The 23,106-nt window shown below is 56.6% G+C and overlaps 1 protein-coding gene across 2 annotated transcripts in view; it reads left to right on the forward strand.

The window, feature by feature from the left end:
* The window catches only part of LOC138522052 (antigen peptide transporter 2-like), a 296,928-nt gene that overhangs the window by 153,918 nt on the left and 119,904 nt on the right, over window positions 1–23,106 (forward strand). For both annotated transcript variants that reach the window (XM_069635282.1, XM_069635283.1), the window contains one exon: window positions 6,246–6,405. In XM_069635282.1, coding sequence (XP_069491383.1) covers window positions 6,246–6,405 — 160 coding nt within the window. The remainder of the gene's footprint in view (window positions 1–6,245; window positions 6,406–23,106) is intronic.

The raw sequence follows: 23,106 nt of genomic DNA on the forward strand, positions 1-23,106 counted from the left end.
CTAACTAGCAGAGGTAGCCTGCTGCCTGTATCCTTACTCCTGACCAGCAGAGGCTGCATTCTGCCTGTGACCTCACTCCTGACTAGCAAAGGTATGATATTGATATGATATTTTATTTATATCGCGCTCATACACAGGTGTTTCAGAGCGCGACCAGGCAAAGTGAGGGGAACAGTGGAGAGAACAAACACAACGATCTTACTAGGCCCAGTGACATTGAAAACGTGCAAGTGCATGGGGAAGGGAAAAAGGGGTAAAGTGCATGGGAGGGGGGAGAAATTGGAAAGTGCAGAAGCATAAGAGAGGACAAGATAAATAATAAGTAAATAAATAAATAAATACAGTGATCAGAAACAGTGGTAGTGCAAGCCTGTGCGGGCCAAGTGCAAGGTTAGTCAGATAGGGAGTATTTGATCAGTGCAGACGAAGAGTGGGGGGGCCTGTATGGGTACAGATACAGGCCCCAGTGCAAGGGGTGGCCAGGGGGCAGTGCAAGAGGGCGACAGGGTGAGCAGGTACCAGGGCCCGAAGGGCAGACGGTGTCCAGGTGCAGCATTGCTGAGAGAGAAAGCAGATCCGCAAGGGAGAAGAGATGGAAAGGCTGAGGCGAAGGGGAAGGTCTTGAGGAGCTTCCGGAACCAGAGATGGTTCTCCTCAAGTTTCAAGGTGGCAGGTAGGCAGTTGCAGAGGGAGGCCCCCGCAGAAGACAAAGATCTACCACCAGCTTGTTTCTTTGAAAAACGACTGACCCTGAGGGAGTTGGAGGTAGAGGAGCGAAGGGCTCTAGAGGGGAGGTATTTACGGAGGGATAGTTGAAGGTAATTTGGACCCAGGCCCCAGAAAGCCTTGTGGACAATGCAAAGGGTTTTAAAATTAATTAATCCTTGCAACCACAGGGAGCCAATGAAGGGATTTCAGAGCTGGAGAGATACGATCCCAGGGCTTGAGGCCAAGGACAAGTCTCGCAGTCCTGTTCTGGAATAGTTGTAAAGGGCGGAGAGTGGAGGCAGGTAGATTTAGAAAAGGACTGTTACAGTGATCCAACCTAGAGAGAATCAGAGCTTGGGAGACAAGGAGCTTCTGAGGGAAGGCGAGGAAAGGAAGAGTAGCTTTAAGGAGGTGAAGTAAGAAGTTAGACTTTTTTGGAGACATCCGAGATGTGTGCAGAGAAGGAAAATGTGGAGTCAAAGATGACCCCAAGGTTCTAAGCTTTGCTGGTAGGGGCAGGAGGAGGGCCAAGGGAGGCCGGCCAGAGAGTGAGGGGAAAGGATGGAAGGGGTGTTACCAATAAGGAGGATCTCAGTCTTGTTGGCGTTTAAACAAGGATCATTTGCAGCACGCCAATTTTGATTGGCGATTAGGCAGTCAGAGATGAGGGAAGGAGAGGAGATGGCCGAGGGAAGCCTGAAAATGAGTTGGGTGTCGTCAGCATAGCACTGGAAATTTGGCAGAAAATGGATATGCAGTAGGCAAGAGTTGCCAGATATTGATTGAAAAGCCAGGGTGAGAGGTTAGACCCCTGGGGAACACCGCAGGTAGAGAGGGAGATAGAGGATAGGAAGGACCCAAGTTGTACCTGGGAGGGTCGATCAGAGAGAAAAGATGTCAGCCAGGCCACAGCCCGATCGGTGATACCCATGTTGTCACTGAGACGATTTAGCAGGGTGGTATGGTTGACCGTGTCAAAAGCAGAGGAGAGATCAAGTAGGATGAGGACAGAGGGAATGTTAGAGTCAAGGTTGGAGAGCAGGTCTTCACGGATGTTCAGGAGAGCAGTTTCCGTACCTCTGGCAGCTCGGAAGCCAGATTGGTGGTCATGGAGAGAGCAAACTGAGTCAGAGTGAAGGTTAAGCTGAGAGATGGCAAGCTTTTCCAGGAGCTTACCCAAAAAGGGAGTAATGGAAATTGGGCGATAGTTAGCCGGACAAGAGGGATCAACTGTGGGTTTCTTGAGGAGAGGATGCACAAGGGAGTGCTTCAGAGGGGAGGGGAAAGTTGCAGACGCAAAGGAGAGGTTGCAAAAGCCAGCAAGGGCCGGAGCAAGGGTATCGATGTGGTCCTTAAGAGTTTTGGAGGAGCAGAGATGGACCTGTCTTGAGGAGGCTTTAATGGATCAGACTTGTCTAGCGACCTCATCAGGGGAGAAAAGAGGTAGCCTGCTGCCTGTATCCTCACTCCTGACCAGCAGAGGTAGCATGCTGCCTGTATCCTCACTCCTGACCAGCAGATGTAGCATGCTGCCTGTATCCTCACTCCTGACCAGCAGATGTAGCATGCTGCCTGTATCCTCACTCCTGACTAGCAGAGGTAGCATGCTGCCTGTATCCTCACTCCTGACCAGCAGAGGTAGCATGCTGCCTGTATCCTCACTCCTGACCAGCAGATGTAGCATGCTGCCTGTATCCTCACTCCTGACTAGCAGAGGTAGCATGCTGCCTGTATCCTCACTCCTGACTAGCAGATGTAGCATGCTGCTGGCATCCTCACTCCTGACCAGCAGAGGTAGCATGCTGCCTGTATCCTCACTCCTGACTAGCAGAGGTAGCATGCTGCCTGTGTACTCACTCCTGACTAGCAGAGGCAGCATGCTGCCGGTATCCTCACTCCTGACCAGCAGAGGTAGCATGCTGCCTGTATCCTCACTCCTGACCAGCAGAGGTAGCATGCTGCCTGTATCCTCACTCCTGACCAGTAGATGTAGCATGCTGCCTGTATCCTCACTCCTGACTAGCAGAAGTAGCCTGCTGCCTGTATCCTCACTCCTGACTAGCAGAGGTAGCCTGCTGCCTGTATCCGCACTCCTGACTAGCAGAGGCTGCATGCTGCCTGTATCCTCACTCCTGACCAGCAGAGGTAGCATGTTGCCTGTGTCCTCACTCCTGACTAGCAGAGGTAGCATGCTGCCTGTATCCTCACTCCTGACTAGCAGATGTAGCATGCTGCCTGCATCCTCACTCCTGACTAGCAGAGGTAGCCTGCTGCCTGTATCCTCACTTCTGACAAGCAGAGGTAGCATGCTGCCTGCATCCTCACTCCTGACCAGCAGAGTCTGCATTCTACCTGTGTCCTCTCTCCTGACCAGCAGAGGTAGCCTGCTGCCTGTATCCTCACTCCTGACTAGCAGAGGTAGCATGCTGCCTGTATCCTCACTCCTGACCAGCAGAGGCAGAATGCTGCCTGTATCGTCACTCCTGACTAGCAGAAGTAGCCTGCTGCCTGTATCCTCACTCCTGACCAGCAGAGGTAGCATGCTGCCTGTATCCTCACTCCTGACCAGCAGAGGTAGCATGCTGCCTGCATCCTCACTCCTGACTAGCAGAGGTAGCCTGCTGCCTGTATCCTCACTCCTGACCAGCAGAGTCTGCATTCTACCTGTGAGTCTGCATTCTACCTGTGTCCTCACTCCTGACTAGCAGAGGTAGCATGCTGCCTGTATCCTCACTCCTGACCAGCAGAGGTAGCATGCTGCCTGCTTCCTCACTCCTGACTAGCAGAGGTAGCATGCTGCCTGTATCCTTCCTCCTGACCAGCAGAGTCTGCATTCTACCTGTGTCCTCTCTCCTGACTAGCAGAGGTAGCATTCTGCCTGTATCCTCACTCCTGACCAGCAGAGGCTGCATTCTACCCGTGTCCTCACTCCTGACTAGCAGATGTAGCATGCTGCCTGTGTCCTTGCTGTCTGTATCCTCACTCCTGACTAGCAGAGACAGCATGCTGCCTGTATCCTCTCTCCTGACCAGCAGAGGTAGCCTGCTGCCTGTATCCTCATTCCTGACTAGCAGAGGTAGCATGCTGCCTGTATCCTCACTCCTGACCAGCAGAGGCAGCATGCTGCCTGTATCGTCACTCCTGACTAGCAGAAGTAGCCTGCTGCCTGTATCCTCACTCCTGACCAGCAGAGGTAGCATGCTGCCTGTATCCTCACTCCTGACCAGCAGAGGTAGCATGCTGCCTGCATCCTCACTCCTGACTAGCAGAGGTAGCCTGCTGCCTGTATCCTCACTCCTGACCAGCAGAGTCTGCATTCTACCTGTGAGTCTGCATTCTACCTGTGTCCTCACTCCTGACTAGCAGAGGTAGCATTCTGCCTGTATCCTCACTCCTGACCAGCAGAGGCTGCATTCTACCTGTGACCTCACTCCTGACTAGCAGAGGTAGCATGCTGCCTGTATCCTCACTCCTGACCAGCAGAGGTAGCATGCTGCCTGCATCCTCACTCCTGACCAGCAGAGGCTGCATTCTATCTGTGACCTCACTCCTGACTAGCAGAGGTAGCCTGCTGCCTGTATCCTCACTCCTGACCAGCAGAGGTAGCATGCTGCCTGCATCCTCACTCCTGACCAGCAGAGGCTGCATTCTACCTGTGACCTCACTCCTGACTAGCAGAGGTAGCATGCTGCCTGTATCCTCACTCCTGACCAGCAGAGGTAACATGCTGCCTGTATCCTCACTCCTGACCAGCAGAGGTAGCATGCTGCCTGCATCCTCACTCCTGACTAGCAGAGGTAGCATGCTGCCTGTATCCTTCCTCCTGACCAGCAGAGTCTGCATTCTACCTGTGTCCTCTCTCCTGACTAGCAGAGGTAGCCTGCTGCCTGTATCCTCACTCCTGACCAGCAGAGTCTGCATTCTACCTGTGAGTCTGCATTCTACCTGTGTCCTCACTCCTGACTAGCAGAGGTAGCATTCTGCCTGTATCCTCACTCCTGACCAGCAGAGGCTGCATTCTACCTGTGACCTCACTCCTGACTAGCAGAGGTAGCATGCTGCCTGTATCCTCACTCCTGACCAGCAGAGGTAGCATGCTGCCTGCATCCTCACTCCTGACCAGCAGAGGCTGCATTCTACCTGTGACCTCACTCCTGACTAGCAGAGGTAGCCTGCTGCCTGTATCCTCACTCCTGACCAGCAGAGGTAGCATGCTGCCTGCATCCTCACTCCTGACCAGCAGAGGCTGCATTCTACCTGTGACCTCACTCCTGACTAGCAGAGGTAGCATGCTGCCTGTATCCTCACTCCTGACCAGCAGAGGTAACATGCTGCCTGTATCCTCACTCCTGACCAGCAGAGGTAGCATGCTGCCTGCATCCTCACTCCTGACTAGCAGAGGTAGCATTCTGCCTGTATCCTCACTCCTGACTAGCAGAGGCAGCATTCTGCCTGCATCCTCACTCCTGACAAGCAGATGTAGCATGCTGCCTGTGTCCTTGCTGTCTGTATCCTCACTCCTGACTAGCAGAGACAGCATGCTGCCTGTATCCTCTCTCCTGACCAGCAGAGGTATCCTCATTCCTGACTATCAGAGGCAGCATTCTGCCTGTGTCCTCTCTCCTGACTAGCAGAGGTAACCTGCTGCCTGTATCCTCACTCCTGACTAGCAGAGGCAGCATTCTGCCTGTATCCTCACTCCTGACTAGCAGAAGCTGCATTCTGCCTGTGTCCTTTTCTGTGGTTCTGAGAGGTGGCACTTTACCTGTACCCTCACTCACAGCTCTCAAAGATGGCAGTCTCCCTGTATACACATAATGAATCTTTAACACAGTACCTCTATCCCCACTCATGGCACTGAGAGCGAGTACTCTGCCTGTACCCACACTCATGACTCTGGGGCAGCACTCTCACTGTAGCGACTCTTATGAGACTGGGACGCTTTTCCTGTGTCCACACATAGGGCAGTGAAGGGGAGCACTTTGCCTGTACCCACATATTTATGATGTGACATGGGTACACATGATAGTCTCCCTATTGTAATTTGTTTTATGTGATTTGTGTGGACTTTCTACTGCCCACTTTCAAATGGATCTGGGGCAATACAACCTGCGGGTTCAGTGGCACAAGGTGGTATAAATCCAGCTCATCTGAGACGTAGAGGGCTCAGAGGAGGTCCTGAGAGTGCATGGACAGTCTCCCATAGGGCCCCCAAAGCTGCTTCTGTGGGGAGCACAGGGGTCACTATGAAGGACAGTTTGAGTCCAAATGCAGGACATACACAACCACGTTGAATGGGTGGAATGAGGAATTTAGTATAGCAGAATATGGATATTTTGGGCCAGATGGGGGTTGGCAGGATTGGCAAGAGATGAGAACCCAGCTCCCAGCTGCAATATACCCATGGGTCTTAATGACTTATCGTGCCTTGTTAACCCTTGAGTTTTAGACATGCTTGACATTTGTGGCTACTCTTGAATGTGTCGTGACACCTCCATTCATTGCTTAGACTTTTAGCCGCTTTGTTATGTTTCCAGATCTCGCTGGTGGGGCAGGAGCCCATCCTCTTCACCTGCTCAATTAAGGAGAACATTGTCTATGGCCTGAAAAATGTTCCGATGGAGGATGTGATCCGAGCTGCCGAGATGGCCAACGCTAAACACTTTATAGAGACCATGGAGAAGAAATATGAGGCTGGTAAGAGGCTGCATGAGGTGGCACTGGGGGGACCATGGGGGAGAAATATGGGACCAGTGAGAGGGTTTAAGGGGGTGGCACTGGTGGGGACCATGGGGAAGAAATATGGGACCAGTGAGGGGCTGCATGGGGCAGGCACTGAGAAGGTCCATGGGGAAGAAATATGGGACCAGTGAAGAAGTGTAAGGGGGTGCCACTGAGGGGGACCATGGGAAAGAAATATGGGACCAGTGAAGCAGTGTAAGGGGGTGGCACTGAGGGAGAAATTGGGGTAGAAATATGGGACCAGTGAGAGGGTTTAAGGGGGTGGCACTGTGCGGGACCATGGGGAAGAAATATGGGGGGCACTAAGGGGGATCATGGACACGAAATACAAGATCGGTGAGGGGTTTGTACATCGATGGCACAGAGGCAAATGGGTAGAAGAATGCATAGAGCCAAGGGCAGCGTGAGACGCAACTGGGGTAAAATGAGGGTGGCGCTGAGGTGGTGCATGGGGAGAATGTCTAGAGCTAAGAAGTAGACTAAAATGGGTAGACCGAGTGTGGCACTAAAGGAAGCGCGGAGGAAGAATGCCCAGAGCAAAGGAGCAGGGGAGACGGGACTGCAGTGAAACAAGGCTGGCATTATATGGGGGAATGAATTGAGATGGGATGCAGGGCAAGATGGGTGCCCCTGGGGTGGCACTGATGGGAGCGGGGGGGAGAATGCCTAGAGCAGAGGAGCAGGGGAGACGGGAATGCAGTGAAACAAGACTGGCATTATATGGGCAAATGTATTGAGATGAGATGCAGGGCAAGATGGGTGCCCCTGGGGTGGCACTGATGGGAGCGGGGGGGAGAATGCCTAGAGCGGAGGAGCAGGGGAGACGGGACTGCAGTGAAACAAGGCTGGCATTATATGGGGGAATGTATTGAGATGAGATGCAGGGCAAGATGGGTGCCCCTGGGGTGGCACTGATGGGAGCGGGGGGGAGAATGCCTAGAGCAAAGGAGCAGGGGAGACGGGACTGCAGTGAAACAAGGCTGGCATTATATGGGGGAATGTATTGAGATGGGATGCAGGGCAAGATGGGTGCCCCTGGGGTGGCACTGATGGGAGCGGGGGGGAGAATGCCTAGAGCGGAGGAGCAGGGGAGACGGGACTGCAGTGAAACAAGGCTGGCATTATATGGGGGAATGTATTGAGATGGGATGCAGGGCAAGATGGGTGCCCCTGGGGTGGCACTGTTGGGAGCGGGGGGGAGAATGCCTAGAGCGGAGGAGCAGGGGAGACGGGACTGCAGTGAAACAAGACTGGCATTATATGGGGGAATGTATTGAGATGAGATGCAGGGCAAGATGGGTGGTCCTGGGGTGGCACTGGTGGGAGCGGGGGGGAGAATGCCTAGAGCAGGGGAGACGGGACTGCAGTGAAACAAGGCTGGCATTATATGGGGGAATGTATTGAGATGGGATGCAGGGCAAGATGGGTGCCCCTGGGGTGGCACTAAAGGAAGCACGGAGGAAGAATGCCTAGAGCAAAGGAGCAGGGGAGACGGGACTGCAGTGAAACAAGGCTGGCATTATATGGGCAAATGTATTGAGATGAGATGCAGGGCAAGATGGGTGCCCCTGGGGTGGCACTGATGGGAGCGGGGGGAGAATGCCTAGAGCAGAGGAGCAGGGGAGACGGGACTGCAGTGAAACAAGGCTGGCATTATATGGGGGAATGTATTGAGATGGGATGCAGGGCAAGACGGGTGCCCCTGGGGTGGCACTGATGGGAGCGGGGGGGAGAATGCCTAGAGCGGAGGAGCAGGGGAGACGGGACTGCAGTGAAACAAGGCTGGCATTATATGGGCAAATGTATTGAGATGAGATGCAGGGCAAGATGGGTGCCCCTGGGGTGGCACTGATGGGAGCGGGGGGGAGAATGCCTAGAGCAGAGGAGCAGGGGAGACGGGACTGCAGTGAAACAAGGCTGGCATTATATGGGGGAATGTATTGAGATGGGATGCAGGGCAAGACGGGTGCCCGTGGGGTGGCACTGATGGGAGCGGGGGGGGGAATGCCTAGAGCGGAGGAGCAGGGGAGACGGGACTGCAGTGAAACAAGGCTGGCATTATATGGGGGAATGTATTGAGATGGGATGCAGGGCAAGATGGGTGCCCCTGGGGTGGCACTGATGGGAGCGGGGGGGGGGAGAATGCCTAGAGCAGAGGAGCAGGGGAGACGGGACTGCAGTGAAACAAGGCTGGCATTATATGGGGGAATGTATTGAGATGAGGTGCAGGGCAAGATGGGTGCCCCTGGGGTGGCACTGATGGGAGCGGGGGGGGAGAATGCCTAGAGCAAAGGAGCAGGGGAGACGGGACTGCAGTGAAACAAGGCTGGCATTATATGGGGGAATGTATTGAGATGGGATGCAGGGCAAGATGGGTGCCCCTAGGGTGGCACTGATGGGAGCGGGGGGGAGAATGCCTAGAGCAGAGGAGCAGGGGAGACGGGACTGCAGTGAAACAAGGCTGGCATTATATGGGAGAATGTATTGAGATGGGATGCAGGGCAAGATGGGTGCCCCTGGGGTGGCACTGATGGGAGCCGGGGGGAGAATGCCTAGAGCGGAGGAGCAGGGGAGACGGGACTGCAGTGAAACAAGGCTGGCATTATATGGGCAAATGTATTGAGATGAAATGCAGGGCAAGATGGGTGCCCCTGGGGTGGCACTGATGGGAGCAGGGGGGGAGAATGCCTAAAGCGGAGGAGCAGGGGAGACGGGACTGCAGTGAAACAAGGCTGGCATTATATGGGGGAATGTATTGAGATGGGATGCAGGGCAAGATGGGTGCCCCTGGGGTGGCACTGATGGGAGCGGGGGGGGGAGAATGCCTAGAGCAGAGGAGCAGGGGAGACGGGACTGCAGTGAAACAAGGCTGGCATTATATGGGCAAATGTATTGAGATGAGATGCAGGGCAAGATGGGTGCCCCTGGGGTGGCACTGATGGGAGCGGGCGGGGGGGGGGGAGAATGCCTAGAGCAGAGGAGCAGGGGAGACGGGACTGCAGTGAAACAAGGCTGGCATTATATGGGGGAATGTATTGAGATGGGATGCAGGGCAAGATGGGTGCCCCTGGGGTGGCACTGATGGGAGCGGGGGGGAGAATGCCTAGAGCGGAGGAGCAGGGGAGACGGGACTGCAGTGAAACAAGGCTGGCATTATATGGGGGAATGTACTGAGATGGGATGCAGGGCAAGATGGGTGCCCCTGGGGTGGCACTGATGGGAGCGGGGGGGGAGAATGCCTAGAGCGGAGGAGCAGGGGAGACGGGACTGCAGTGAAACAAGGCTGGCATTATATGGGGGAATGTATTGAGATGAGATGCAGGGCAAGATGGGTGGTCCTGGGGTGGCACTGATGGGAGCGGGGGGGAGAATGCCTAGAGCAGAGGAGCAGGGGAGACGGGACTGCAGTGAAACAAGGCTGGCATTATATGGGGGAATGTATTGAGATGAGATGCAGGGCAAGATGGGTGCCCCTGGGGTGGCACTGATGGGAGCGGGGGGGAGAATGCCTAGAGCAGAGGAGCAGGGGAGACGGGACTGCAGTGAAACAAGGCTGGCATTATATGGGCAAATGTATTGAGATGAGATGCAGGGCAAGATGGGTGGTCCTGGGGTGGCACTGATGGGAGCGGGGGGGAGAATGCCTAGAGCAGAGGAGCAGGGGAGACGGGACTGCAGTGAAACAAGGCTGGCATTATATGGGGGAATGTATTGAGATGAGATGCAGGGCAAGATGGGTGCCCCTGGGGTGGCACTGATGGGAGCGGGGGGGAGAATGCCTAGAGCAGAGGAGCAGGGGAGACGGGACTGCAGTGAAACAAGGCTGGCATTATATGGGGGAATGTATTGAGATGAGATGCAGGGCAAGATGGGTGCCCCTGGGGTGGCACTGATGGGCACGGGGGGGAGAATGCCTAGAGCAGAGGAGCAGGGGAGACGGGACTGCAGTGAAACAAGGCTGGCATTATATGGGCAAATGTATTGAGATGAGATGCAGGGCAAGATGGGTGGTCCTGGGGTGGCACTGATGGGAGCGGGGGGGAGAATGCCTAGAGCAGAGGAGCAGGGGAGACGGGACTGCAGTGAAACAAGGCTGGCATTATATGGGGGAATGTATTGAGATGAGATGCAGGGCAAGATGGGTGCCCCTGGGGTGGCACTGATGGGAGCGGGGGGGAGAATGCCTAGAGCAGAGGAGCAGGGGAGACGGGTCTGCAGTGAAACAAGGCTGGCATTATATGGGGGAATGTACTGAGATGAGATGCAGGGCAAGATGGGTGGTCCTGGGGTGGCACTGATGGGAGCGGGGGGGGGAATGCCTAGAGCAGAGGAGCAGGGGAGACGGGACTGCAGTGAAACAAGGCTGGCATTATATGGGGGAATGTATTGAGATGAGATGCAGGGCAAGATGGGTGCCCCTGGGGTGGCACTGATGGGAGCGGGGGGGAGAATGCCTAGAGCAGAGGAGCAGGGGAGACGGGACTGCAGTGAAACAAGGCTGGCATTATATGGGGGAATGTATTGAGATGAGATGCAGGGCAAGATGGGTGGTCCTGGGGTGGCACTGATGGGAGCGGGGGGAGAATGCCTAGAGCAGAGGAGCAGTGGAGACGGGACTGCAGTGAAACAAGGCTGGCATTATATGGGGGAATGTATTGAGATGAGATGCAGGGCAAGATGGGTGCCCCTGGGGTGGCACTGATGGGAGCGGGGGGGGGGAATGCCTAGAGCAGAGGAGCAGGGGAGACGGGACTGCAGTGAAACAAGGCTGGCATTATATGGGGGAATGTATTGAGATGAGATGCAGGGCAAGATGGGTGGTCCTGGGGTGGCACTGATGGGAGCGGGGGGGAGAATGCCTAGAGCAGAGGAGCAGGGGAGACGGGACTGCAGTGAAACAAGGCTGGCATTATATGGGCAAATGTATTGAGATGAGATGCAGGGCAAGATGGGTGCCCCTGGGGTGGCACTGATGGGAGCAGGGGGGAGAATGCCTAGAGCAGGGGAGACAGGACTGCAGTGAAACAAGGCTAGCATTATATGGGGGAATGTATTGAGATGGGATGCAGGGCAAGATGGGTGGTCCTGGGGTGGCACTGATGGGAGCGGGGGGGAGAATGCCTAGAGCAGAGGAGCAGGGGAGACGGGACTGCAGTGAAACAAGGCTGGCATTATATGGGGGAATGTATTGAGATGGGATGCAGGGCAAGATGGGTGCCCCTGGGGTGGCACTGATGGGAGCGGGGGGGAGAATGCCTAGAGCGGAGGAGCAGGGGAGACGGGACTGCAGTGAAACAAGGCTGGCATTATATGGGGGAATGTATTGAGATGGGATGCAGGGCAAGATGGGTGCCCCTGGGGTGGCACTGATGGGAGCGGGGGGGGAGAATGCCTAGAGCGGAGGAGCAGGGGAGACGGACTGCAGTGAAACAAGGCTGGCATTATATGGGGGAATGTATTGAGATGAGATGCAGGGCAAGATGGGTGGTCCTGGGGTGGCACTGATGGGAGCGGGGGGGAGAATGCCTAGAGCAGAGGAGCAGGGGAGACGGGACTGCAGTGAAACAAGGCTGGCATTATATGGGGGAATGTATTGAGATGAGATGCAGGGCAAGATGGGTGCCCCTGGGGTGGCACTGATGGGAGCGGGGGGAGAATGCCTAGAGCAGAGGAGCAGAGGAGACGGGACTGCAGTGAAACAAGGCTGGCATTATATGGGGGAATGTATTGAGATGAGATGCAGGGCAAGATGGGTGCCCCTGGGGTGGCACTGATGGGAGCGGGGGGGAGAATGCCTAGAGCAGAGGAGCAGGGGAGACGGGATTGCAGTGAAACAAGGCTGGCATTATATGGGCAAATGTATTGAGATGAGATGCAGGGCAAGATGGGTGGTCCTGGGGTGGCACTGATGGGAGCGGGGGGGAGAATGCCTAGAGCAGAGGAGCAGGGGAGACGGGACTGCAGTGAAACAAGGCTGGCATTATATGGGGGAATGTATTGAGATGAGATGCAGGGCAAGATGGGTGCCCCTGGGGTGGCACTGATGGGAGCGGGGGGGAGAATGCCTAGAGCAGAGGAGCAGGGGAGACGGGACTGCAGTGAAACAAGGCTGGCATTATATGGGGGAATGTATTGAGATGAGATGCAGGGCAAGATGGGTGCCCCTGGGGTGGCACTGATGGGCGCGGGGGGGAGAATGCCTAGAGCAGAGGAGCAGGGGAGACGGGACTGCAGTGAAACAAGGCTGGCATTATATGGGCAAATGTATTGAGATGAGATGCAGGGCAAGATGGGTGGTCCTGGGGTGGCACTGATGGGAGCGGGGGGGAGAATGCCTAGAGCAGAGGAGCAGGGGAGACGGGACTGCAGTGAAACAAGGCTGGCATTATATGGGCAAATGTATTGAGATGAGATGCAGATCAAGATGGGTGGTCCTGGGGTGGCACTGATGGGAGCGGGGGGGGAGAATGCCTAGAGCAGAGGAGCAGGGGAGAAGGGACTGCAGTGAAACAAGGCTGGCATTATATGGGCAAATGTATTGAGATGAGATGCAGGGCAAGATGGGTGGTCCTGGGGTGGCACTGATGGGAGCGGGGGGGAGAATGCCTAGAGCAGAGGAGCAGGGGAGACGGGACTGCAGTGAAACAAGGCTGGCATTATATGGGGGAATGTATTGAGATGAGATGCAGGGCAAGATGGGTGCCCCTGGGGTGGCACTGATGGGAGCGGGGGGAGAATGCCTAGAGCAGAGGAGCAGGGGAGACGGGACTGCAGTGAAACAAGGCTGGCACTATATGGGCAAATGTATTGAGATGAGATGCAGGGCAAGATGGGTGGTCCTGGGGTGGCACTGATGGGAGCGAGGGGGAGAATGCCTAGAGCAGAGGAGCAGGGGAGACGGGACTGCAGTGAAACAAGGCTGGCATTATATGGGGGAATGTATTGAGATGAGATGCAGGGCAAGATGGGTGCCCCTGGGGTGGCACTGATGGGAGCGGGGGGGAGAATGCCTAGAGCAGAGGAGCAGGGGAGACGGGACTGCAGTGAAACAAGGCTGGCATTATATGGGGGAATGTAATGAGATGAGATGCAGGGCAAGATGGGTGGTCCTGGGGTGGCACTGATGGGAGCGGGGGGGAGAATGCCTAGAGCAGAGGAGCAGGGGAGACGGGACTGCAGTGAAACAAGGCTGGCATTATATGGGGGAATGTATTGAGATGAGATGCAGGGCAAGATGGGTGCCCCTGGGGTGGCACTGATGGGAGCGGGGGGGGAATGCCTAGAGCAGAGGAGCAGGGGAGACGGGACTGCAGTGAAACAAGGCTGGCATTATATGGGGGAATGTATTGAGATGAGATGCAGGGCAAGATGGGTGGTCCTGGGGTGGCACTGATGGGAGCGGGGGGGAGAATGCCTAGAGCAGAGGAGCAGGGGAGACGGGACTGCAGTGAAACAAGGCTGGCATTACATGGGCAAATGTATTGAGATGAGATGCAGGGCAAGATGGGTGCCCCTGGGGTGGCACTGATGGGAGCGGGGGGGAGAATGCCTAGAGCAGGGGAGACGGGACTGCAGTGAAACAAGGCTGGCATTATATGGGGGAATGTATTGAGATGGGATGCAGGGCAAGATGGGTGGTCCTGGGGTGGCACTGATGGGAGCGGGGGGGGAGAATGCCTAGAGCAGAGGAGCAGGGGAGACGGGACTGCAGTGAAACAAGGCTGGCATTATATGGGGGAATGTATTGAGATGGGATGCAGGGCAAGATGGGTGCCCCTGGGGTGGCACTGATGGGAGCGGGGGGGAGAATGCCTAGAGCGGAGGAGCAGGGGAGACGGGACTGCAGTGAAACAAGGCTGGCATTATATGGGGGAATGTATTGAGATGAGATGCAGGGCAAGATGGGTGGTCCTGGGGTGGCACTGATGGGAGCGGGGGGAGAATGCCTAGAGCAGAGGAGCAGGGGAGACGGGACTGCAGTGAAACAAGGCTGGCATTATATGGGCAAATGTATTGAGATGAGATGCAGGGCAAGATGGGTGGTCCTGGGGTGGCACTGATGGGAGCGGGGGGGAGAATGCCTAGAGCAGAGGAGCAGGGGAGACGGGACTGCAGTGAAACAAGGCTGGCATTATATGGGCAAATGTATTGAGATGAGATGCAGGGCAAGATGGGTGGTCCTGGGGTGGCACTGATGGGAGGGGGGGGAGAATGCCTAGAGCAGAGGAGCAGGGGAGACGGGACTGCAGTGAAACAAGGCTGGCATTATATGGGGGAATGTATTGAGATGAGATGCAGGGCAAGATGGGTGCCCCTGGGGTGGCACTGATGGGAGCGGGGGGGAGAATGCCTAGAGCAGAGGAGCAGGGGAGACGGGACTGCAGTGAAACAAGGCTGGCATTATATGGGCAAATGTATTGAGATGAGATGCAGGGCAAGATGGGTGGTCCTGGGGTGGCACTGATGGGAGCGGGGGGGAGAATGCCTAGAGCAGAGGAGCAGGGGAGACGGGACTGCAGTGAAACAAGGCTGGCATTATATGGGGGAATGTATTGAGATGAGATGCAGGGCAAGATGGGTGCCCCTGGGGTGGCACTGATGGGAGTGGGGGGGAGAATGCCTAGAGCAGAGGAGCAGGGGAGACGGGACTGCAGTGAAACAAGGCTGGCATTATATGGGGGAATGTATTGAGATGAGATGCAGGGCAAGATGGGTGGTCCTGGGGTGGCACTGATGGGAGCGGGGGTGAGAATGCGTAGAGCAGAGGAGCAGGGGAGACGGGACTGCAGTGAAACAAGGCTGGCATTATATGGGGGAATGTATTGAGATGAGATGCAGGGCAAGATGGGTGCCCCTGGGGTGGCACTGATGGGAGCGGGGGGGAGAATGCCTAGAGCAGAGGAGCAGGGGAGACGGGACTGCAGTGAAACAAGGCTGGCATTATATGGGGGAATGTATTGAGATGAGATGCAGGGCAAGATGGGTGCCCCTGGGGTGGCACTGATGGGAGCTAGAGCAGAGGAGCAGGGGAGACGGGACTGCAGTGAAACAAGGCTGGCATTATATGGGGGAATGTATTGAGATGAGATGCAGGGCAAGATGGGTGGTCCTGGGGTGGCACTGATGGGAGCGGGGGGGAGAATGCCTAGAGCAGAGGAGCAGGGGAGACGGGACTGCAGTGAAACAAGGCTGGCATTATATGGGGGAATGTATTGAGATGAGATGCAGGGCAAGATGGGTGCCCCTGGGGTGGCACTGATGGGAGCGGGGGGAGAATGCCTAGAGCAGAGGAGCAGGGGAGACGGGACTGCAGTGAAACAAGGCTGGCATTATATGGTGGAATGTATTGAGATGGGATGCAGGGCAAGATGGGTGGCCCTGGGGTGGCACTGATGGGAGCGGGGGGGAGAATGCCTAGAGCAGAGGAGCAGGGGAGACGGGACTGCAGTGAAACAAGGCTGGCATTATATGGGGGAATGTATTGAGATGAGATGCAGGGCAAGATGGGTGCCCCTGGGGTGGCACTGATGGGAGCGGGGGGGAGAATGCCTAGAGCAGAGGAGCAGGGGAGACGGGACTGCAGTGAAACAAGGCTGGCATTATATGGGCGAATGTATTGAGATGAGATGCAGGGCAAGATGGGTGGTCCTGGGGTGGCACTGATGGGAGCGGGGGGGAGAATGCCTAGAGCAGAGGAGCAGGGGAGACGGGACTGCAGTGAAACAAGGCTGGCATTATATGGGGGAATGTATTGAGATGAGATGCAGGGCAAGATGGAAGCCCCTGGGGTGGCACTGATGGGAGCGGGGGGGAGAATGCCTAGAGCAGAGGAGCAGGGGAGACGGGACTGCAGTGAAACAAGGCTGGCATTATATGGGGGAATGTATTGAGATGAGATGCAGGGCAAGATGGGTGTTCCTGGGGTGGCACTGATGGGAGTGGGGGGGGGAATGCCTAGAGCGGAGGAGCAGGGGAGGCGGGACTGCAGTGAAACAAGGCTGGCATTATATGGGGGAATGTATTGAGATGAGATGCAGGGCAAGATGGGTGGTCCTGGGGTGGCACTGATGGGAGCGGGGGGGAGAATGCCTAGAGCGGAGGAGCAGGGGAGACGGGACTGCAGTGAAACAAGGCTGGCATTATATGGGGGAATGTATTGAGATGAGATGCAGGGCAAGATGGGTGGTCCTGGGGTGGCACTGATGGGAGCGGGGGGGAGAATGCCTAGAGCGGAGGAGCAGGGGAGACGGGACTGCAGTGAAACAAGGCTGGCATTATATGGGGGAATGTATTGAGATGAGATGCAGGGCAAGATGGGTGGTCCTGGGGTGGCACTGATGGGAGCGGGGGGGAGAATGCCTAGAGCGGAGTAGCAGGGGAGACGGGACTGCAGTGAAACAAGGCTGGCATTATATGGGGGAATGTATTGAGATGAGATGCAGGGCAAGATGGGTGCCCCTGGGGTGGCACTGATGGGAGCGGGGGGGAGAATTCCTAGTGCAGAGGAGCAGGGGAGACGGGACTGCAGTGAAACAAGGCTGGCATTATATGGGGGAATGTATTGAGATGAGATGCAGGGCAAGATGGGTGCCCCTGGGGTGGCACTGATGGGAGCGGGGGGGAGAATGCCTAGAGCAGAGGAGCAGGGGAGACGGGACTGCAGTGAAACAAGGCTGGCATTATATGGGGGAATGTATTGAGATGAGATGCAGGGCAAGATGGGTGCCCCTGGGGTGGCACTGATGGGAGCGGGGGGGAGAATGCCTAGAGCAGGGGAGACGGGACTGCAGTGAAACAAGGCTGGCATTATATGGGGGAATGTATTGAGATGAGATGCAGGGCAAGATGGGTGCCCCTGGGGTGGCACTGATGGGAGCGGGGGGGAGAATGCCTAGAGCAGGGGAGACGGGACTGCAGTGAAACAAGGCTGGCATTATATGGGGGAATGTATTGAGATGAGATGCAGGGCAAGATGGGTGCCCCTGGGGTGGCACTGATGGGAGCGGGGGGAGAATCCCTAGAGCAGAGGAGCAGGGGAGACGGGACTGCAGTGAAACAAGGCTGGCATTATATGGGGGAATGTATTGAGATGAGATGCAGGGCAAGATGGGTGCCCCTGGGGTGGCACTGATGGGAGCGGGGGGGGAGAATGCCTAGAGCAGAGGAGCAGGGGAGACGGGACTGCAGTGAAACAAGGCTGGCATTATATGGGGGAATGTATTGAGATGAGATGCAGGGCAAGATGGGTGCCCCTGGGGTGGCACTGATGGGAGCGGGGGGGAGAATGCCTAGAGCAGAGGAGCAGGGGAGAGGGGACTGCAGTGAAACAAGGCTGGCATTATATGGGGGAATGTATTGAGATGAGATGCAGGGCAAGATGGGTGCCCCTGGGGTGGCACTGATGGGAGCGGGGGGGAGAATGCGTAGAGCAGAGGAGCAGGGGAGACGGGACTGCAGTGAAACAAGGCTGGCATTATATGGGGGAATGTATTGAGATGAGATGCAGGGCAAGATGGGTGCCCCTGGGGTGGCACTGATGGGAGCGGGGGGGAGAATGCCTAGAGCAGAGGAGCAGGGGAGACGGGACTGCAGTGAAACAAGGCTGGCATTATATGGGGGAATGTATTGAGATGAGGTGCAGGGCAAGATGGGTGCCCCTGGGGTGGCACTGATGGGAGCGGGGGGAGAATGCCTAGAGCAGAGGAGCAGGGGAGACGGGACTGCAGTGAAACAAGGCTGGCATTATATGGGGGAATGTATTGAGATGAGATGCAGGGCAAGATGGGTGCCCCTGGGGTGGCACTGATGGGAGCGGGGGGGAGAATGCCTAGAGCAGAGGAGCAGGGGAGACGGGACTGCAGTGAAACAAGGCTGGCATTATATGGGGGAATGTATTGAGATGAGATGCAGGGCAAGATGGGTGCCCCTGGGGTGGCACTGATGGGAGCGGGGGGGAGAATGCCTAGAGCAGAGGAGCAGGGGAGACGGGACTGCAGTGAAACAAGGCTGGCATTATATGGGGGAATGTATTGAGATGAGATGCAGGGCAAGATGGGTGCCCCTGGGGTGGCACTGATGGGAGCGGGGGGAGAATGCCTAGAGCAGAGGAGCAGGGGAGACGGGACTGCAGTGAAACAAGGCTGGCATTATATGGGGGAATGTATTGAGATGAGATGCAGGGCAAGATGGGTGCCCCTGGGGTGGCACTGATGGGAGCGGGGGGGAGAATGCCTAGAGCAGAGGAGCAGGGGAGACGGGACTGCAGTGAAACAAGGCTGGCATTATATGGGGGAATGTATTGAGATGAGGTGCAGGGCAAGATGGGTGCCCCTGGGGTGGCACTGATGGGAGCGGGGGGAGAATGCCTAGAGCAGAGGAGCAGGGGAGACGGGACTGCAGTGAAACAAGGCTGGCATTATATGGGGGAATTTATTGAGATGAGATGCAGGGCAAGATGGGTGCCCCTGGGGTGGCACTGATGGGAGCGGGGGGGAGAATGCCTAGAGCAGGGGAGACGGGACTGCAGTGAAACAAGGCTGGCATTATATGGGGGAATGTATTGAGATGAGGTGCAGGGCAAGATGGGTGCCCCTGGGGTGGCACTGATGGGAGCGGGGGGAGAATGCCTAGAGCAGAGGAGCAGGGGAGACGGGACTGCAGTGAAACAAGGCTGGCATTATATGGGGGAATGTATTGAGATGAGGTGCAGGGCAAGATGGGTGCCCCTGGGGTGGCACTGATGGGAGCAGGGGGAGAATGCCTAGAGCGGAGGAGCAGGGGAGACGGGACTGCAGTGAAACAAGGCTGGCATTATATGGGGGAATGTATTGAGATGGGATGCAGGGCAAGATGGGTGCCCCTGGGGTGGCACTGATGGGAGCGGGGGGGAGAATGCCTAGAGCAGAGGAGCAGGGGAGACGGGACTGCAGTGAAACAAGGCTGGCATTATATGGGGGAATGTATTGAGATGAGATGCAGGGCAAGATGGGTGCCCCTGGGGTGGCACTGATGGGAGCGGGGGGAGAATGCCTAGAGCAGAGGAGCAGGGGAGACGGGACTGCAGTGAAACAAGGCTGGCATTATATGGGGGAATGTATTGAGATGAGATGCAGGGCAAGATGGGTGCCCCTGGGGTGGCACTGATGGGAGCGGGGGGAGAATGCCTAGAGCAGAGGAGCAGGGGAGACGGGACTGCAGTGAAACAAAGCTGGCATTATATGGGCAAATGTATTGAGATGAGATGCAGGGCAAGATGGGTGGTCCTGGGGTGGCACTGATGGGAGCGGGGGGGAGAATGCCTAGAGCAGAGGAGCAGGGGAGACGGGACTGCAGTGAAACAAGGCTGGCATTATATGGGCAAATGTATTGAGATGAGATGCAGGGCAAGATGGGTGGTCCTGGGGTGGCACTGATGGGAGCGGGGGGGAGAATGCCTAGAGCAGAGGAGCAGGGGAGACGGGACTGCAGTGAAACAAGGCTGGCATTATATGGGGGAATGTATTGAGATGAGATGCAGGGCAAGATGGGTGCCCCTGGGGTGGCACTGATGGGAGCGGGGGGAGAATGCCTAGAGCGGAGGAGCAGGGGAGACGGGACTGCAGTGAAACAAGGCTGGCATTATATGGGGGAATGTATTGAGATGGGATGCAGGGCAAGATGGGTGCCCCTGGGGTGGCACTGATGGGAGCGGGGGGGAGAATGCCTAGAGCAGAGGAGCAGGGGAGACGGGACTGCAGTGAAACAAAGCTGGCATTATATGGGGGAATGTATTGAGATGAGATGCAGGGCAAGATGGGTGCCCCTGGGGTGGCACTGATGGGAGCGGGGGGGAGAATGCCTAGAGCAGGGGAGCAGGGGAGACGGGACTGCAGTGAAACAAGGCTGGCATTATATGGGGGAATGTATTGAGATGAGATGCAGGGCAAGATGGGTGCCCCTGGGGTGGCACTGATGGGAGCGGGGGGAGAATGCCTAGAGCAGAGGAGCAGGGGAGACGGGACTGCAGTGAAACAAAGCTGGCATTATATGGGCAAATGTATTGAGATGAGATGCAGGGCAAGATGGGTGGTCCTGGGGTGGCACTGATGGGAGCGGGGGGGAGAATGCCTAGAGCAGAGGAGCAGGGGAGACGGGACTGCAGTGAAACAAGGCTGGCATTATATGGGGGAATGTATTGAGATGAGATGCAGTGCAAGATGGGTGCCCCTGGGGTGGCACTGATGGGAGCGGGGGGGAGAATGCCTAGAGCGGAGGAGCAGGGGAGACGGGACTGCAGTGAAACAAGGCTGGCATTATATGGGGGAATGTATTGAGATGAGATGCAGGGCAAGATGGGTGCCCCTGGGGTGGCACTGATGGGAGCGGGGGGGAGAATGCCTAGAGCAGAGGAGCAGGGGAGACGGGACTGCAGTGAAACAAGGCTGGCATTATATGGGGGAATGTATTGAGATGAGATGCAGGGCAAGATGGGTGCCCCTGGGGTGGCACTGATGGGAGCGGGGGGGGGAATGCCTAGAGCGGAGGAGCAGGGGAGACGGGACTGCAGTGAAACAAGGCTGGCATTATATGGGCAAATGTATTGAGGTGAGATGCAGGGCAAGATGGGTGCCCCTGGGGTGGCAGTGATGGGAGCGGGGGGGAGAATGCCTAGAGCAGAGGAGCAGGGGAGACGGGACTGCAGTGAAACAAGGCTGGCATTATATGGGGGAATGTATTGAGATGAGATGCAGGGCAAGATGGGTGCCCCTGGGGTGGCACTGATGGGAGCGGGGGGGAGAATGCCTAGAGCAGAGGAGCAGGGGAGACGGGACTGCAGTGAAACAAGGCTGGCATTATATGGGGGAATGTAGTGAGATGAGATGCAGGGCAAGATGGGTGCCCCTGGGGTGGCACTGATGGGAGCGGGGGGGAGAATGCCTAGAGCAGAGGAGCAGGGGAGACGGGACTGCAGTGAAACAAGGCTGGCATTATATGGGGGAATGTATTGAGGTGAGATGCAGTGCAAGATGGGTGCCCCTGGGGTGGCACTGATGGGAGCGGGGGGGAGAATGCCTAGAGCAGAGGAGCAGGGGAGACGGGACTGCAGTGAAACAAGGCTGGCATTATATGGGGGAATGTATTGAGATGAGATGCAGGGCAAGATGGGTGGTCCTGGGGTGGCACTGATGGGAGCGGGGGGGGAGAATGCCTAGAGCAGAGGAGCAGGGGAGACGGGACTGCAGTGAAACAAGGCTGGCATTATATGGGGGAATGTATTGAGATGAGATGCAGGGCAAGATGGGTGCCCCTGGGGTGGCACTGATGGGAGCGGGGGGGAGAATGCCTAGAGCAGAGGAGCAGGGGAGACGGGACTGCAGTGAAACAAGGCTGGCATTATATGGGGGAAAGTATTGAGATGAGATGCAGGGCAAGATGGGTGCCCCTGGGGTGGCACTGATGGGGGCGGGGGGGAGAATGCCTAGAGCAGAGGAGCAGGGGAGACGGGACTGCAGTGAAACAAGGCTGGCATTATATGGGGGAATGTATTGAGATGAGATGCAGGGCAAGATGGGTGCCCCTGGGGTGGCACTGATGGGAGCGGGGGGGAGAATGCCTAGAGCAGAGGAGCAGGGGAGACGGGACTGCAGTGAAACAAGGCTGGCATTATATGGGCAAATGTATTGAGATGAGATGCAGGGCAAGATGGGTGGTCCTGGGGTGGCACTGATGGGAGCGGGGGGGAGAATGCCTAGAGCAGAGGAGCAGGGGAGACGGGACTGCAGTGAAACAAGGCTGGCATTATATGGGGGAATGTATTGAGATGAGATGCAGGGCAAGATGGGTGCCCCTGGGGTGGCACTGATGGGAGCGGGGGGAGAATGCCTAGAGCGGAGGAGCAGGGGAGACGGGACTGCAGTGAAACAAGGCTGGCATTATATGGGTGAATGTATTGAGATGGGATGCAGGGCAAGATGGGTGCCCCTGGGGTGGCACTGATGGGAGCGGGGGGGAGAATGCCTAGAGCAGAGGAGCAGGGGAGACGGGACTGCAGTGAAACAAGGCTGGCATTATATGGGGGAATGTATTGAGATGAGATGCAGGGCAAGATGGGTGCCCCTGGGGTGGCACTGATGGGAGCGGGGGGGAGAATGCCTAGAGCAGGGGAGCAGGGGAGACGGGACTGCAGTGAAACAAGGCTGGCATTATATGGGGGAATGTATTGAGATGAGATGCAGGGCAAGATGGGTGCCCCTGGGGTGGCACTGATGGGAGCGGGGGGAGAATGCCTAGAGCAGAGGAGCAGGGGAGACGGGACTGCAGTGAAACAAAGCTGGCATTATATGGGCAAATGTATTGAGATGAGATGCAGGGCAAGATGGGTGGTCCTGGGGTGGCACTGATGGGAGCGGGGGGGAGAATGCCTAGAGCAGAGGAGCAGGGGAGACGGGACTGCAGTGAAACAAGGCTGGCATTATATGGGGGAATGTATTGAGATGAGATGCAGTGCAAGATGGGTGCCCCTGGGGTGGCACTGATGGGAGCGGGGGGGAGAATGCCTAGAGCGGAGGAGCAGGGGAGACGGGACTGCAGTGAAACAAGGCTGGCATTATATGGGGGAATGTATTGAGATGAGATGCAGGGCAAGATGGGTGCCCCTGGGGTGGCACTGATGGGAGC

This window comes from Ambystoma mexicanum, chromosome 13 (assembly GCF_040938575.1).
Source record: "Ambystoma mexicanum isolate Mex_15411 chromosome 13, UKY_AmexF1_1, whole genome shotgun sequence".
NCBI lineage: Eukaryota > Metazoa > Chordata > Amphibia > Caudata > Ambystomatidae > Ambystoma > Ambystoma mexicanum.